The 19,159-nt window shown below is 46.2% G+C and overlaps 1 protein-coding gene across 1 annotated transcript in view; it reads left to right on the top strand.

Moving 5' to 3' along the window:
* The window catches only part of SND1 (staphylococcal nuclease and tudor domain containing 1), a 2,477,133-nt gene that overhangs the window by 659,369 nt on the left and 1,798,605 nt on the right, over positions 1–19,159 (top strand). Inside the window, exon 11 of the mRNA XM_069629563.1 lies at positions 14,427–14,516. Within this exon, the coding sequence (XP_069485664.1) occupies positions 14,427–14,516 (90 nt within the window). The remainder of the gene's footprint in view (positions 1–14,426; positions 14,517–19,159) is intronic.

Raw genomic sequence — 19,159 nt, 5'->3', positions numbered from 1 at the left:
ATTTGGGAATCGCCCTATTGTTCTTTGCCTGTCCGCGCCTGCACTGGGGATGTGCCGGGGTGGGTGGGGAGGGGGGGTTGGCGCAGACTGGTGCCTGTGTATTTGACTGCTCTTGCTGTTCAGCAGGCTGGAACTGGGCAAGGATCCTCTTCAGCGGCGTGTGGACAGTCTCTCCAGGTTGCCACGATTGCTGGGGTGACCGAGATTGGGACGTGGAACCACACTGCTGCCTGTGCAATGGAATGTGTAGAGCAAATGGAACTTGCTTCGGAGTTTGCATCGGGAAGCCCAGTCGTGAGGTGGCGCTGTAGAGTATTGACATTGATGGCAACTTTGGTGATGATCTGTTTACCATTGGGGGTAATTTGGTGGTGTGACGTCGGCTATTTTGAATGACTGAATGGGTCAGGGGGCACTTTGGACACTAGGGCAACTCACATTGTGCTGCAGTGGTTGTGAACATTGTTAGCTGCTTTTTGCTCATGCGCTCTTATCCTCCTTGTTCAATCTATTACTCCTTAATTTCCATTTAGTTGATTGCAGATTTATTTGTTACATTGACTTGGAACTCTTCAATTTGTTACTCGCATAGTAAACTGGATTATTGGATCATCTTTCTATGCTTCGTTTCTTTTACTGATTTCACTTTTACTTTTCTCTGTACTTGTAAAATTGTCAACACTGTAATCCACCCTCTCATTAATTATTTATATACAAAGCTTTGGTGAAAAGCTTTATAGAAGCACAATAATAAACATTACGAAACTATCCCAGGGGCTGGTCCCTTCCAGCAAGAAGTACCGATTGTAAAGTGTAAAGGATGCGCTTGAGGGGCTGATTGTCATATTGGGTTATCGGGAGCTTTTTATCCTTGCCCTTAGCTTCTGAAAAATAGCGAGGGTAGAGCGTGTCACACGTTTGGCCCTGCGTGACATGCGACGGACTCTGCCCAAGGCCTAATGGGCTCTCTGTGGCACTGTCTTATGAGTGCTCCTATATTCCCTGTAGGCCAGTTTGTCTATTGATGCATCTGCAGTTTGAGTTATTCTTTGGAGGGAACTTTAGGGGACTACGTTTATCTGCAGAAACGTTCACAATGCTTTGCCAGATGACTCCCAATTGGGAGAGTACATGTCATGCATTTATAGTTTGCAACAGGAATGTATCAAATAATGTGTACTACTTGTATGAAGGGGCACTGTAAATGGAATGTATTTGTTTTTCAGATAGGATAGTGCAAGTCCTTTTGTGTGTGGTGTATGCAGACTGGAGATACTTCTATACAGAAGTGTGGGCATGTCATGTCGCCTTGGGTACTTTTTTAAATGGGCCAATATGGATTTGTTGCTGCACACTCAAACGTTTAAATTCATAGCCTGCTTTTTCTCTATTGATACTTTTATTTCTTGATGAAATAGAATTAAAGGCACCATGGTTTGCATCGGAAACCCCCCATCTACCTAGTTGTGTGCTTCTTTCTACACCTTTTTGAAGCTCAAGTTTTCACTTTCTGTCCACATCCACCTCCTTCAAGCATCACTTCACTGCAACAATGAAACTAACCACACACAGCCTTTCACAATAGCACATGACAACTACTGCCTGAAAATTCACAGCTACGTTTGGCGAACTGTGTAAACCGAACTGAGGCTGCCAACAGCACACCACTGCGCTCTTGCACTTTTTCCCTGCTCAGTCGTACTAACTTACCTCCCCCACACCCTACCCTCTTGCTTTTCAGATCCGCCAGAGTGCCACAGGACCACTCTGGTGGAGATACTGCACGGTATAAATATCCTTAAACATACCATTAATTCAAGCAAGTTTTGTACCCCTCCCTACCTTTACTTTTGTACCCACAGCTTGACCTACCTTTAAATCAGATGTGGCTTGCCTAGATATTTTTGCACATCCATTTACTCTTGAGTGTCTGCAACCTGTGTGGCTCGCCAAATGTTTTTGACTGGGACTCCCGTGATTCCTCACTATGCTTGCTAGGTCTTATGCGAGGGGGGTAATATTTTAAATAGAGGGCTAGAACAATGCATTGCTCCATGTCCCAATATTTAACAGTATCCCCACATAACATACTAATCCCAGTAAAAATGTCATGCGACAGGAAGAAAATCTATTTTTTGCTGGCTCTACAGTGTCCTCCAAGCCCCCCATCATATAAGGACACTCATTATGTTGACTTTGCCCTTAACATCAGTTTAAAAACAAAGCAGTGCTACAGGAAGAACCTGTAATTGCTGACTGCACAAATGAGCCCCACCCCCTCCATGTAATAACACATCATGTTGGCTTTGCCCTAGAATGAGGGTACAAAAACGCCATTGCAAAGTAAACACCCATGCTGTCTGCCTCCTTGTAGTATCACCAACCCCATCCCAAACCGACCCTCTGTGTAATGACTCAAGTCAGCTTTGCACAAAAATGCCTGTACAGCATGCCATGTAAGAAGACATCCATGTTCCCTGGGCTCCAGCCTCTTCACTTTCGGCTGCGGGGTGGGGGAGGGGGGCATAAGGGCTTCCCATGCTACATCTAGGCTGCACTCCCCTTCCTTGCCCTGCTTCTCGGGCCTATTTTCGGCCTGTCTTCCGGGACACGAGCTGCGGGGCAGCTGTTGACGCTGGTGGCGTTTTTGTGTGTGCATGCTGCAGGGCCGATCTTGGGAGAAAAGCATTCTTGCCTTGCTGGAAGGAAAACATTGAATCAAAAGTCGAGTAAAAAGATAAAATGCATACATCGAACGACGGGCAGAGCTTTGGAGTTGGAAATCCACATTTGTAGACGGCGCAGCCGCCATTCCCGATGGTGCAATGTTTGTTCCCTGTGTCCTTGCGGCTGATATGTTCTGAGAATCCGTGCAGTGAACTTGGTAATGAGCTGCACTTTTTTTTGCGCGCCTCCGAAGTCCGTCCACCAGAAAACTTTGACCCAAAACAAAGACCAGCCCTGTGACCATACGGCAGTGACCAAGCTATTAAGTCGAACAAATGGAGCATTCCTCAAACAATGCAGTGCATGGGACTCGAGGCACAAATCCCGAAACGCTAAAGTTATTTAGATGGAGAATGGCATAGACTCAAACCTACGTTTGAAGTACACTGCTTGGGTGAAATCAAGGGGAAAAGCACATTATGCAAACTCATTTTGTGGCCTTGGGAAAACTGCCGCCAAGGTCAAATGTTGAGGTGTTTGTCTTGAGACCACTTTCAAATTGTGTACTTGTCCACAAGGGTACAGTACATATTAAGAGAAATAGGACCTACAAATATTCTTTATTGCTCTAAAATACTCTGCTCTAGTATTTGACAAAAAGAATGAACCTAGACTCTGCCACCTAGCTCACCAGAATGTTACCAAAAACGTGGAGGGTGGGGGATTCTGATTTTTCTCAAGGCTCCCCCACATAAACATTTCCCTTTCTGGAGATTAATGATTAACACCTGCAAAATAACCCAAGAGTAGGAGCGTTTCATATGTTACAAGCAATGTATTAATGGTGCACACCTTTTGGACCTATAAAGCTATAATTCCATATTTTCTGTAGACTGCAACTCAAACTGGCATATTCCCAGATATCCTGACCAGACGTTCAAGTAGTCTTTTGTCAAAATCTTTTGTCCCGATGACATGTTTGAATCCCAACCTTGGCAACAAAAGATCGAAAATACTAACTGTTGAAGGGTGTCAAAGGACTTCCTGGATCTGAGATCCAGGAAGACCATTTTTGCTGGATACTAGAAAATCCAATCCAAAGACCAGCATTGGTCATGATACTCACCCTAACAATAAAGATCTATAAATAGCAAGACCTATATGCCAATTTGGACATCTCCTGAACAGGATGTGGGGTTTTGGCTGTGTCTGCATTCAGTCGCACAGCAAGTCTTTTGAAGTGCTGGCTGCTTGGGGGTGTGAGCGATGTATGAGCAGATCTTGGTGTTTCCTGGGCTAGTCCCTTGACCTCAGGAGGAAGCAGAGCTCCTGTAAAACAAACTTTGCTGGAGCTCCGCTCTGTCCTGTTCCAGCCCATTTCCTACCCTGGGCAGAACTTGCACAGTGAAGGGACTACAAGTTGACAGCAAACACTGCAAAATATTCAGTGAAGCTTTTTTCAATTCTGAAAAGAATTTAATGCTCTAACTCGCCTTTGCCATAGGATTTGCACAGAACACAATGCTGAAATGACTGACCGATCTTCCTTTAACGCTTTGGAGGCAGAGCCACCTTTGCACTGAAGACTGATCTTTTGTGGAGCTGTTCCTTTATGGGCTTGAGCCTCAAGCTGAAGATAAGACTTCAGTATGGAAGTAGAATTTGAGTTGAGCACCTACACATAAGTATCGTTACCAAATATTTTGGCAATGTCAACACTGAAGTGTCTCATGTATAACAGGTGCCCACCACCAACATTGTGATTCTGCCAGCCTCTAAGGAATTGAGCAACTCCCAACAGTTGGTGCATTGTAGATATGCCTACAGAAGCAGTGCAATGTTGCAATGCATACAATCTGCACTCCCCTTAGAAATGAGGGTAGGACCCAGTAGATTACCTTTAGTGGGAAACCTTGACCTACCATTCCTGGACAAATGGATTTTGGTTAACCATGTCCCACGGCAATGAGAAATCTCAACTTTGTAGGCAATTCCGACATGTTTGGCAAATAGAGGGCCACTTGTAGGCCAAAATGGCAGAATGAAAAGTGCCGATTGTGTGACTGTATAGTGGTCATCTGACGATCATCTATAGAGGTGGTATGCTTGCACATTTTAGGAGATAAGTCCATCTTCAATCTTGAAAGTGTGAAACGCTGATTTGAGCTATGACTTGCGGCTTTGAGGGGGTGGCGGGCTCCGAGCCTCATGTGATATCTTTTTGGCAATGATAGTATGTTTATGTTGAAGTTGGGTGAGTTTGTTATGTCAAAATCATCTGTACTTCAATTGTGTATTGTGATCCAATGATGACATTTTGTTCTGATCGTCGACATTGAAAATGAGAGTCCACAGTTGCGTTTTCACTTTCAAGTTGTATAGGTACAATTTTCAAAAAAATAAATGACCAAAGATATCACTGTCTATTTGATCCACACAGTCAAGAGAAAACAATCACTTGTATTCACTTCATTCCATTCCAAAAATAAGGTTGCTGTGTTCACTTTGATCCATGTTATTAGTTCCCCTAAAAACAATCAAATTTACTGCATTCAATAATAACTTTGTAATTCTTTCATTGGTCCTAGTTATTTGTACTCCATAACAATTGAATTTACCTCATTCAATGATACATTTGCATTGTTTTCATTATTCCTGGTTGTTTGCTCCCCAACACGTGTTTCTCCGCTAATTTATGTGTAGCGGTTCTTCAGGAGGCGCAATTTAGGATTCAGGAAGTTCAATGGTAGTCTTGTCAATACCATCATACAGTTTTTTGTTTAATAGATTTTCAAAAGAGAAGGAAATATTCCTTTCCCCTACAAAAAAACAAGAGAAAGCTAAAATGAAATCTGTATGGCTTATTTGAAACACTTATGTATTACATGGTTAAAGCTGAACTGTGTTGAGAGATTACTTGCATTGTGGTAGCTGTGCTTGTTTGTATAAATGGCTGCATTTGCTACTTCTGGTCAGTCGTATGGGACAAACCTTCTAACTCATTAGTTTACCTAAATTGGAAACCTAATTTAAGGCCATGAATGGAACAAATTGTCCACCTAATAGGGATCGCGGACAGTCCACTTGTCTGGTGGTTGTTTTACTTGTTGCTCTAGTGAATATGTACATTGCTAGATAGTGTTGCTTAAGTGTTTTAATGAAGATCCCTTAAGTGCTTTTCAGGTGAAAAGATATGTTTGCTGATCTTGTTCACTTGATGACAAAAGTCAAATAATGGTGGATGCCATATTTGCTGATGGATGTGAGCAAGAAAAAGGAATGGAACCTTACACCCCATGATTAAATTACCTTCACAACTGCTCCTGTAATTCTAGCCTTTAGTAGTGGAGTTTTGGTCATCCTATAACTTCAGGATTTTGAGTTCTGTAGAAAATCACGAGCTCTGTCCCCCAAAGGGACACACCATTGCACTGTTCTAGTATCAGGTTTGCCTGAGGAGTGAAGTTTTTGTTGCACATGTGGAGTTTGCTATATGTCAGACAATTGAAGGCTTCGCAAATGAACAATCCTATTTGTAGGAGAGTGACTTGTCCAGAATTGGATCTTTCATGGATTAACATGCTTATGAATTTTCCCTGTTGACTGGCTGGGAATCCTCAGTAAAATTAAAATCGGTTTTGCTTTAAGCTTCAAAAAATGGCTTGTCGCTTAAGTAGCCCATTGCTATCACTTTGGGTCATTCTGCCCCAACCAATGACATTTGCTACTAGGGCTGGAGCTATGGAGGACAATCTTCAGTTGTTTTACTGTATGGCTACGTGTTGGGAGTACACGCTATTAGCTACTCCAATTTTTCGACTATTTTCCATTTATTGATCACTGGTTCTTCATTTCTTCATCTTTTGTCATATCGGTGTCTACTGGTCGCGCTGATCTGATGCCGGTAAACATCCGAACCATTGGCAGATCTTCTGGCCATGGTGAACTTCATTGTGGAGGCCTTCTCCACATGTCGATGGCAGATGCCATTAAGAAAATGCTATTTAGACCTGCATCAAATGTGGCCTCAGCAATGTTTTTGTAGAAATGTATTTTCTGTCTGCATCCCTACCACAAAGTAGAGAGCTGCTCCATCTGCCAGGAGTTTCCATCGCCAAACCAGGAAAGACTGCTACTGACCATTAGTCGCTTAGTTAGAAGAAGGTGAGACGGCCTCTGACTCTGCCTCGGTCCGAAGTCATGCCTCACCCAGGTTTGGCTGGCCTGAGCACACAACTCCTCGAAGAAGAGGTTGAGATCTCATGAGTATACTTCCCAAGGGAAGAAACCTGAAGGGGCCCATGGACATAAGTCTCACTGTTAGACTACTCTGACGGCTGCCAAGCCTCAATCTAAATCTTCGACCTTGTTGGTTGCCCTGACAGCAGCGAAGGACTTGTCGAATGTGCCATCCTCTACCACAGTGAAGGTTACACAGATGACCATGGTCACCACAAAGTCATCGGCGAAGAGAGCATAGTCTTCCAGCGGCTTGTCCACGAGCAAGCAGTTTTTCGATGAAACACAGCTTGTCGGCTTTCATTCCCACGACCGCTCCAACTACCCCGTTGGTGAGCCAGTGTCGTTGCCGGCCTGACCGATACAATCATCGACCTAGTCTAAGATGAACATTATAATATCCAGACTTGCGCTGCTTCCTAGGCTGGCTCCTACGCTCTCCACCAAGGAAGATGAGGCTCTTTTCACACTGATGCCCATGGCCACAGCAACACCACTTGCCCAGATGCTACAGGGCGGGTAGCTTATCAGACTATGAACCTTTGGAGGTTTCATCTTCCTATTAACACGAGATGGAAGGGGATCCTGATCACATTCTACCTGCTCCTCGAACTCTAGTACAGCCTTCGGTCTCTAGACCATTTATTATGGTCCCAGTACAGCTTTTGGTCCCGGGACCATCCGTTCTGGCCCCAGCGCCTCCTGCACAGTGACTCGTCACAGGACATTTTGTCCAGTTGACAGTCTCTGGTGACAGAATTGCAGCAGTGACTCCATCCGCCAGTCCCTCAAGGTGCCCATAGTGGGTAGTGCCTCCCGGCCATCCAGGCCACATGAGTTTCCTCAACCTTTGCCGCCTCGACCAGCACCGGAGGAGCTCTTGCACCCAGGGGCCCCTCAGGCACTGATACGGACACACATCTAAAGGTACCCAGGCTTCCGAGGAGTTTGACAACCTGGTACCCGCAGATGAGGTGAGTGGGGACCCTGATGCGGATCTACTCTCCAAGGTCATCCCTTGATGAGATTGGGCGTTTTCATGCCTTGTTGATGCGTGCTGTGAAGCTTTTTAACCTCGCTCCTGAGGAACAGAAGGGGTGGGGGGGGGCTCCTGTTTCAAAGGAGGGAAGCCTCCAGGAAATCAGTGGTGGACATTCCTCTGTTGGGCGACATATGGGAAGATGGTTTCATAATGAGGAACCAGTTTTCAGCACCACCAAAGGAGGACTGCCTGGAAAAGAGTTCCAGAGGGCGCACCCAATGTCTGTGTTCGCAGCCATCACCTGATTCAGTGGTTTCGGCAATAGCCAGAAAGGTCGGCTAACCCTTCATTCCAGTCTCGGGTTCCACCAGACTAAGATAGGGAAAGCAGCTGGATACATTAAGAAAACATATTACCACAGCGGTTAGCACTATCAAGGCCGCCAATTCCCTGGCCATTCTCTCCAGGCATGACAGAGCTATGGAACAAAATGGGGCCTCTACTAGATTTCCGGATCTGACAAGACCGAGGCAGCATTAGCCTTGCTGCTTGAAGGGGAAATGGCGTCTGACCAGTCTGTGCTGCTGGATGTAGCAGGCAATGGTTTTCACAAAATGGAGAAGAGGGCTGTCAAGGCTAGTTGAAAGCCTACCATTTCCGTCCCAATGTACAATCAAAGGTCAGTGGCAAACCCTTTGACCGTGTCAACCTTCAGTAATGTCAATGAAACCCCCCAAGCAATTTAGACGGACACTGGTCGCTCCTTAGGTACTCTCCAGCAGCTGATGTAGCCCTTTTGTTCTGTGAACAGGAGACTCTACAGACTCTCCACAGGTTATCAACTGCAGTCATATTGCCAAGATGCCAACCATCTCGCACCTCACAGGAGGCCTACCGTGGGATATTGCAAGTGTACAGGGTACGCAGAGGTGGCAGGGATCCACCACCCGCACCCAGACTCTAAAGCCGGCTGGCCAGGATCAAGGAGTGTGCCCCCACTTTAGCACCCCAGTGGGAGGCCGGTTGTCTCAATTTGTCGACCAGTGGAAGAACATCACTGCCTACAAATGGGTGCTCGGCATTGTACAGAGGACACACCCTAGAGTTTCTTCGGAAAGTGTTCCTCCTTTCCACCCGTATGCAAAAGGTAGCTGCATCTGCCTGGAGTGTACTCTAGGTGCTTTCTGGTGAGAAAGAAAAATGGTGGGTGGAGAACCAGTCTATAACTCGCAAAGCTCAACAAATTCCTCTAATCACACAAGTTTAGGAGGGTTACATTGCAGCAGGTTCTAGAGCAGTTGGAACAAGAATTTCTCCTCTCTAGATCTGGTAAACGTCTACTCTCATGTACCCATCCATCTGAAGCACAGAAGATTCCTGCGCTTAGTGGTGCAAGGGAACCACAACTAATTCAAGGCTCTGCCGTTCGGCCTAAAGTCTGCCCCAAGGGGCCTCCCCCCAGTTGCCTCTCATCTATGCCTTACAGAGGTGCATGTATACCCCTATATGGACGACTGGTTGATGTGATCAGTCTCACAAATTAGCCCTGCTGCATACCAACCACACAATTCGATGTCTGTCCCTGGGATTTTACATAAACTTTTCCAAGTCCTGTCTATCGCCATCTCAGAAAGCTCTATTCCTGGGTTCTCCACCGAACACCTTGCTGTGCCTTGCCGCTCCTTGGGAGGAGAGAATCCAGTCCTTGCTCCACAAGGTCCAGTAGCTGTCTCTTCCATTTGCCACAGCATGCTCGATCAAGTCCCTTCTAGGGATGATGTCCTCCTGCATCTCCCATATTCCTCAATGCAGTGTACACATGAGACCGCTCCAGGGATCCTAGATGCCAGGTGGAAACAAATTTCAAGTTCCTGGGACGACAAGGTAGCACTCAACCCAGAGTTTTGACAATCACTCCAATGGTGGAAATATTGGCAGCACCTGACTTGGGGGTGCTCCATTTCACCCACCATCTCATCAAGCCACCATAACTACCAACGCCTCTCAGGAGGGTTGGTGGGGTGGGGGCCACACACTGACCAACTCTATGCCAGTGGCTTGTGGGTACTGGAGGACAAGGAGCTTCACATCAATATGTTGGAGCTCCGGGCAGTGTTCAGGTCTTTTCAACTCCAGTTTCAGGGGAAGGTGGTCCGCATATTCACTGATAATACGACCATGTTTAACATCAGGAAGCAAGGGGGCTGAGGGGACCGCAGTTTCCCGTCCTTTACCGTTAAGCGCAATCACTATGGCACTGGGTGATCACACAAGGGATGTTCCTCATTCCATTTCACCTGGCTGGGATCCACAACACAGTTGTGGGTTCCCTCAGCAGGGAACTGCAGTCTTTCCACGAGTGGGAGCTCTGTCAGGACCAAGTTCTTAAGCGGTTCACAAGATAGGGACAGCCTCCGGTCTATTTGTTTGCCACGCTAAGCGTCTCCAAGTGCTGCCAGTTTGCCAGCAGCTGTCCTCAAAAGAGAAGTCTAGCCGACATTTCTCATCCCTTGAGACGTCCGATTACTATACGCGTTCCTACCTATCCTGCTCAGTGTAGGAGTATTCGAGGCACTCTGAGGTGATGCAGGATGATTACGATTGCTCCGGCATGCAAATCTGGTTTTCCGACCTACTCCATCTGTCGGTAGCATTATGCTTCAAGCTTCCTCTCTTCCAGACATGCTGTCTAGGGAAGGAGGGTGGTGCCCCGCATCACTGAAGTTGCGACGACCTGGCTCCTGCAGAATGGGAATTTAGACACTTCCAGGTACCCGTAGAATGCCGTAAAACTGGGGCCAAGGCAAGAACTTTGTCAACGCTCTCCTGCTACAAGCCATAAGTGGAAGAGGTTTTGTTTGGTGTCAATCTCAGTAATTTAATCCTCATTGTGTTAAGGCTGCTCGAATCCTACCGTACTTGCTGTCATTGGCAAAAGCTGGCCTGGCATAAACTTCAATAAAGTTTCACTTGGCTGCTATTTCTCGCTAAACTCTGACTGATGGCAAGCCTTCTCTTTGGTCACATAGGCTTGTCTCAAGGGTCTCGTCAGGGCTTTTCCCCCAGTTAGAGCACCTGCTCCAGCGTGGGAAGTTAACGTGGTTCTCTCTAAACCGATGGGTCCTTCTTTTGAATCCCTGCACTGGAGTTATAAGTTTCTCTCTTGGAATAATGCATTCCTGGTTGCTATTACATCAGCCAGGCATGTTTACCTGCAAGCCCTTTCTTGCAAACCACCATATTTGACGTTTCACCAATCTAGGGTAGCGTTGCACACTTGCCCTTTTGCCATGCCGAAGGTTCCTTCAGTATTTCATTTTGATCTTCAATCTTTCAGTGTTTGGATCTCATACCTTTCCGGGAGAGATGGTGTTGCATTCACTGGAAGTTGCCCGTGCGCTGAAATTTTACATGGGAAACATGAAAGACTTTCGCAAAACTTCACAACTCCGTTACTTTTTAGACTGCTGTTAAAGGGAAGAAACTTCCATCTGCAGGTGGCTATCTGGCTGCATTTCCCATTGTAACTGGTTTGCAAAGAGGCCTCTGCCAGGCAGACGAAAGGCACATTCCACCAGATCCGTGGCTGCTACTATGGTGTTCCTGTCTGGTGTTCCCCTGCCAGACATCTGCAGGGCTGCTACATGGAGGTCTATCCTCACCTTCACAAGATTCTGCTGCCTCAACAGGGACTCCATGGAGGAATCTCATGCCGGCCAGGCGGTGTTCTGCAACCTTTTTGCTTGAGGGAGTGTTCCAGAGCTGCCTCCCATGGTTGTATTGGTTTGTACTGCTGTTTAATTGCATTAAGAAGCATGTGAATCCATGTAAGATCCGATGCTGGGGAAGGAAAAAGTTACTTACCTGTAACTCCTGTTCCCCAGTATTGCTATCTTACGTGGATTCATAAGTGTTAGGCAGAAACCTGTGCAGTTCCCTTGGGGACCACTGCAAAAGATTTAGGATTACAGTTGTTGATAGTAAACCCACTTGGTAACAGTCTGTACCACCCAGATTTACCTGGTAGCTGTGGCTGAGCAGTCAGACATCCCTCAAGAAGAGTTAGGCAGTATGCAAAGTATACACAATAGGCACTCAGATACAATAGCACAATCAAACACTGACCACAGCTTTGGTATCAAGGTATATAATTATTTATTTAAAAACACACTTATTGAAACACTCCAGCACTATTATTGTAATTCACTCTAAAACAGTTACTATTATTATATATACACTCCTTATTCCTTATCAGACCAGTCTTAGTTAACACCACTTATTTCCAGACAGAGGTGAGCGCTTAACTATAGATGGCACTCCAATAAGTTAACAAACCAGGGAGGGAAAAAGGCAGAAGTTAGCAAAATACACCACACTAATACTTAGGAACTCTTAAGCAGGGCAGGAAAGTCAAAAGTTACTTGTGAGCCAAAGTCCATAGGCCGGGCCCACTCTTGGAGAGAGCAGGGCACAAATGCACCCAAGATCACACAATGACAACAGGCTTGAAAAGTCTTGCAGGGAGTTCAGAAAGGTTTTAGTTGGGCTCAGAAAAGTTTAGCCAGGGTGTCCCAAGCTAACCCAGGGTCGAAAGCCGGGGGCTAAATCTACCCCGTACAGTTGGTTACAAGGGAAGCCAGGTGGAACACGGTACCTTAGGTGGAAAGGATCCTCCAGCGGGAGCAGTTGTTCCTGGCAGTGGGTGCAAGTCGCGGTGTTGTCCAGAGGAAGAGAAGATCTCGACGTGGAGGAAAGATGAAGGTCGTTGCACTGCCAGGGAAGGAACCAGCCGCAGAGTTTTCCGGTTAAAGGTACTACCCTTTGATTTGCGGTAGTGGTAAAACATGGTATCCCGGTTGCCGGGGTGCTTGGCACAGGCAAGGCGGCCACGAGATGTTACAGGAAGCGAAAAAGGAAGCAGACTGGTTATCCCCACCAGTCGAAGGAAGAAGACTCTCTGGGCTGGAGATTGCCTCTGTCGTTGGGAAAAGTGGTGAGACGGTTCAGCAGGGCTCCACCGGTGGTGTCGTCGTAGCAGGCCAGCTCAGCTTCTCCCTCGTCGGATTCTTGGGTCCTGTGGCGACTTCTGAAGTTCCAGTCCCCAAAGCCCTGCTTTTATGCAGAAAACCCCCATTCACTCATCCTAGCTGTCACTCAAACATGCTAAGTGGTGAGCCAGCCGGCTCACCACTTGGGCCAATCAGGACGGAGTGCGACTTGAGTTGCCTAGGCAACTCAGTCCAGGGTGCCTAAATCCCCCTCCACCCCTCCTAAGTACACCAGACAGAGTGGCACCACTTGGGAGGGCTTCTGTGGAGAAGCCCGCCAAAAAAGTGGAACACAGGGCTCGACTTGGGTTGGAGTCACAGACGAGAACACAAACGCCATTTTAGAACCGAGTTCTGGCAAAAAATACCAACCGGAGAATTAATATTAAATAAATAAACCGGCGGTATGTTCGAGGCTATAGGAATTAAATAAAGTTGGTAGCCTCGAACAATGGGAAATCCCATAGGGATATATTCGCGGTCGAATATAAAAAGTAGTATCCACTGCCACCAACCAAAACTTGATCAGGGGGGACGGAGACGTGCCCCCTCGACTAACAGACCCCGGGGCAATCGAATAGCCCCGGCCAGTACGTCCACAATATGATGGTTTGTACTGGTTCTGTTCAGAATTTTGAGACTAGTAAAGTCAATAGTGACTTTACATGCCCTGGGAGACAGTATTCAGTCCCAGGGTCTGGAGTCTATACGGGGGGTCACTGACACCCCTGTGTTACTGCACTGAGGGTGCTGTGTAACACACATCACAAAAACACATGAAGCCCTATGGAGTAAAAGACCCCATAGCCCATTAAACACATCTAGAATCAAGAGACGCACTCAAATCATGTCCAAGAGTGAGGGTAAAAGAGTCTCACTCTTGGCAGGAGAAAAAAATAAACCCCAAAAATCCAGCAAAGCTGCTGGGGGACTCACTAGGTTAGGAAATTAAGCCTAAACCGAGAATTCTCCCTAACAATAAGCGAACCACCCCTCTATGGGACCCTCCTTTTGGTTCCTACTGCCACGATAGTGTGGGATTAAAATCTGAAGATTGCTACCAACGGTGGAGCCAAGGAGGACTAATGTCACTGGTTAGGGCAGTATGACCCAAAGTGATGGCAATGTGCTATATGTGACACGCAGTTTTTTAAGCTTAAAGCAAAATTGGTTTAATATTTCAGAGGATTCATAGCCTGACTACAGGGACTATTCATAAGCATGTGAATCCATGTAAGATAGCAATGGTGGAGAACAGGATTTTACAGGTAAGTAATGTGTTTAGTTTGCATTCAATACAAAACGAATACAGCCAATCATGCACAAGATGGCCGACACTTCTTTTCGTAGTCCTTGTGCGTAATGTCGCATCTCGGGACAGTTGCTTCTTTTGTAGTAATCACACAAGTTAGTCAAAAAGGTTTGTTGAACTGTTTTGCTTTACTTTTCCTTTTTTGACCACTCACTCCGTGCTGTGCTTTCCTTTCCAGGATAAGAACAAGAAGCTGCGGCCCCTGTATGATATCCCGTATATGTTTGAGGCCCGGGAGTTCCTGCGGAAGAAGCTGATAGGAAAAAAGGTAAGAGGGATGAGGATTCTTTCTGCATGCAGAAACAGCCGTGCTACTTTGCTCGCACATCACTGTAAGCCTCGGGTCCTTTGCCCGCCTATATCGGGCTCCCAGCCTGACCATGCACGTGTTGGCCTGGAATCCAATGAGTTCCTGTACACCTGCCTTTTATAGTGCCCACGTGTCGCCTTCTGCCAGTCTGTTTAATCGGCAAATAGAATCGTTGATTATGTAGCAAAAAGAAAAGGTGATGGTTTAGAAACATGCCCTTTTTGTATGGCAATAAGTTGCACCGACGTTCAACTCGGGAGCACCGTAAATACCACTTGTTATCAAGCTGGCACAAACCAATGGAGTAGGCATGGCGTCTTCATACTCCTCTGATCAGGTCGCCTTGAACAGAAATGACAATGTCTGAATTTGTAAATTCGGCTTTCCACACTGGTGAGAATGTAATTGACACAGTAATGCGCTGCTGTACAAGCACAACTTTTTGCTACTACATTTGAACAAATAATCACCTTTATGGCAAAGGTTCACATCTTGGTGGGTCCACTATGCAGGCTTTCATCCTTCTAGGTTTGATCAAATTAGTGCTATTGAGTTTTGATGTGTGTGTAATCCGTGCCTGTAGACAAATCAAATGTGCTAGATACGAATAGTATTATTTCAACACTTTTCCCCTAACTTGTGTGGCTTAAGTCGTTCATGACTTGTAGGAGGGGGGGGGCACAATTAATAGTGGCTTTTTCTGACGGATGTCAATCTTCCTTGACGAATTTGTTGACTTTTCTTTTTACCTGGGAGATTCCAAGGCCCGGCCCCACCCCATTCCTCACTCCTACCCCCTACTCCCCTCTCTTGATTTGAGTTCCCTGGTCTTTATTTTTGTCCCATCTTTTTCCCCCCTCTGTTTTTCCTCCAACCTTTCCTTATCTCTTCGCAGCTATCTGTGTTGGTTGTCTGCACAAAATTCGTCACACGTTTTTTTCCTTTGTTAGTTTGTCAAACTGAGGCTGTTGGGTGGGCTGAAGGAGCCACGGCAGGTTGTTTTCCAGTAGGGTTTGGGGCTGTTCATTGAAGTCTTCAACGCTGTGGTGGACAGTAGACTGTAATTCTAGTTTATACTGACGGGCCTGTTCAGAGTATGATGCTACATGGTGTGTGGGGGGTAAGGAGGGGGGGAAATATTGGTGAGAAGTAATCTGAAAACTTTCACTTGCACGAAGGATTTTGGTCCAGCGAGATAGCAAAGATACTAAGTTTTTTCGAAGAATACTCTGGTTCCTTTTGGTAGGAGCTACGGGCTGTAGATTTTCGAGACTATATTTGAACTATACCATTTATTAAATAGAGCCAGCAAAGCTGATTGATAGCCCTTTATTACAATTCCACCCCATAATTCGGACTAATACTGGGACAGTTACCGAAAATACTCTTTGCAAATAAGAATAGGCCACTTGGTTGCAATAACATATAACCAAAATGGAATACATTTTATTTTCTCCAACATTTACAAGTGCTGGTATTGGAGAATATTTCAACATGGGCATTTCACTTGAGTTTGTCCAACACCGTTGAAAAGAATATAAATCCGCGAAATGTGCATTTATGTACATTATCACTTTCTCATCTATCTATCATTCACTAATGGAATCCTCATCTATAATTCTAATGTTTATAATTGTTTTTTATAATGTGCTTAATACCGAAGAGATTTCGAAGCGCGGAGCCGGGATTCGTAAATGTGTTTTGTCATCTTTCTTCAAAGACGGGCGTGTTGCTACAGAGCATATACTACTCGTGCAATGATATACCATTTGCTGTGTGGCTGTTCAGAAATGTTTTCCGCCACTGGGGATGCAGCGCGCCTCCACGTCTGCTCCATCAGACACACCCTGCACCACACTTAATTCGTCAAAAATGCCCAACCACGTTAAGGCCTCACTCGGGCAACACTCATGTAGTTCCAAAAGCAATGGAGTCAAGGAGCACAGTCTTGGTGGAGGTTGCTCGGTGCAAAGCGCCAGTCCGAGGATTGGTATTCTGCGCTTAAAGAGAAAAAGAAGCCCAGCAAGAGGCCTTGTTCTACGGGTGTTTATTTTCATCTCCATTTTTGTCATTCCAGGAGTCCAAGGAATCCCTGGATGCTGCACTAGAGATAGTTTCCTACCCAGTCCTCCACCCCGGAGGAATGGGAAACTGTTAGAAGATTCTAAACTGCTTTGCAGAGGCCTCTATGGCTTCCGTGCCGTTGGCTCCTGTGGGGCCCACAACGTTGTCTGTCATGAACCCCGCAGTGGAACACTCCTGCATGCCTATGGGCTTGGGCATCAAAGGTGACTATCCTGGTAGCAATGGGCACTGCCTTCGGGCATAGGCGGCCTTGTGCTGTCCTCACCCCCAACATCGACAACCTTGGCGTCTGAGCCTCTCTGGAATATGCCCTGCTTCCGATGAGGACATTTGTATAAAAAAGGCCACATTGTTTAGGAAGAGGATTCCTTTTGGAATGGAACCTGTGCACAAGGGAAACAGGACTTCCTGGATGAGTTTTGTTGGTAAGTTGAAGACGTGCAAGAACTGGCCTTGGACCTTCAAGAGGCCAGCGTACTTGACAACTCTCTCCACAGAAACCTCAGGCATCAATCCAGAGGCTAATGACCAAGGTTGCTGACATCCTTGAGTTGCTGGCTCCTCCCAGACCAAAGGTCCAATTTGAACTAGGACATTTTGGACAAAGGACCCAAGGAGGAGACCTTGCCGCTGCTCAATGCCGCTGCCGAAGCTCTAGTGCTAGAGGTGTGGGAAAGGCCGGCAGTGCATTTAATGGGGAGGTGGCAAGAAACACGCCCCAGCCCCATTGGAGCCTCTCATATTCACCCATGCCTTCCCCAAGAGCTTAGTTGGAGGTGCACGCTGTGACTTCCGATTTGAAGAAGTCCACCTAACTTTCTCTCCCACCTGCCACAGTAAGAGGCTAGACATAAGGGTCAAAATGGTGTTCCCCTTGGGCAGACTTGTCCTTTCCTGGCTGTGAAAACCTCCTGCATCCTGGCAAGTGTGTATTTTGACCAACAAGACAACCCCAATGCAAGTGCTCTTCTTCTAAGTATGTTTAATTCGATTAATATACATCCACATGGTAATGGTATACGATTTGTGTTAGTTTAGTCACCCAAAAATCACACGATTTCAGCAAATTGACGCCAACCTACGTTATGTCATAAGCGCTGCTGACTGCCTGACCATGAGTTTCGCCCAAACGTGGACTTTATCAAGGTAACCATTGAATACAATCACTTAATAAAATAGCCACATTTGGAATGAACATAGGAAAGGAAGAACTGTTACATTGGCCTTGTGACAATCCTATCGTGCAAGATTGCGTGGTAAGTGCAGGGAGTTGGGGGTACAGGGTTAAGTGCAGGGGTGGGGTGCCCAAAGCGATGGGATTGGCAAGTGCTTTGGGGGGGGGCTAAAACGGCAAGTGCCAGGGGGAAGGGAGGATGAGTGTGGGGGACAGTGGATCAGGTCGGGGCTAGTCCGAGGAGGAGAGTCTGAGGGCAAGTGCTTGCAAGGAATTCTGGGGTGGGGGTGGTAAGGGGGTGGTCTGGCCCACTGTATGACTCTGAAAGGACCAGGCCCCAGTTGCAGCGGCAGAGAAAACGTTAGCATGGGAGGGGTAGAGGAAGGAAGTTGTCTTGTTGGTCAAAATACACACTTGCCAGGATGCACTTCAATATTGTCTGATTTTAAAATGCACTAGGCCCAAGTATCTTAGATTCCTAATGCAGCGAAGGTCTGGATCCCATCAACCTCTAGTCCTCTAGGTATCGCCAAGATGTTTAATTTTAATTTCAGAACATGTGTTCCTACCAAAATCGTTAACCAGTAGTGCTAATCATTATTTGTTGGTGCACTTGTTCTATAATCTGATACAAAATTGGTCTCGTAACCTCCTTGTCCTCTCACTCCATTTATCAATATTAATCCTAAAGTAAATGTAGGGTTTGCTTTTGTTGCCAAGTTACTCATAGGAAAACCTCCAACTCATTACCTGTGTTTAATTCGTGAATAGCAGTCCTGAGTTTGCATATATAGCTTGCTTCAAGTCTTCTGAGGTTCACATTGCCACCACACTGAAGATTTCACTTGATCAATAGCCGGGAATCTCATGTCCTTACTGTTCATCTGGTGTATCTTTCCCCAATGTTGGGCAAGAGGAGCTCTCGGGTCTTCACTGCTCATGGAATTCCTGTGTTCTGACACCTTTCAAATTTCTGTTTTGGTCGAGGGTCAGCATTAGCCGGTGCAGCACATCATATCCCTGAAGGTGATTTGAGAGAAGGGATGTAGTCATGGTGCAGGATGGCATGGAAGCTTCCTGCCATATTCTGCATTCTGGACTCATTACAGCTGACTATATGTATTTCAATGGACACTAGCACAGTGGTTCAGCATCACTAGTGCACAAGGACGTCTGCTGTGCTCAGGACATGCATGCAAAGCTCCTGGACAATGCCCTTTGACGGGCATAAACATTTTGGAGCAAAGGCTGAGAAAACCTTGTAGAAGTTTGTCTTCCACTGTGACAGCTCAGGCTTTGGGTTTAGCTCCATTCAACGGCTTGTGGACCTCTGCTACCTATG

This window comes from Ambystoma mexicanum, chromosome 12 (genome assembly GCF_040938575.1).
Source record: "Ambystoma mexicanum isolate Mex_15411 chromosome 12, UKY_AmexF1_1, whole genome shotgun sequence".
Taxonomy (NCBI): Eukaryota; Metazoa; Chordata; class Amphibia; order Caudata; family Ambystomatidae; genus Ambystoma; species Ambystoma mexicanum.
Note: the sequence above shows the minus strand (reverse complement) of the source record. Positions and strands in the feature narration are given on the sequence as shown.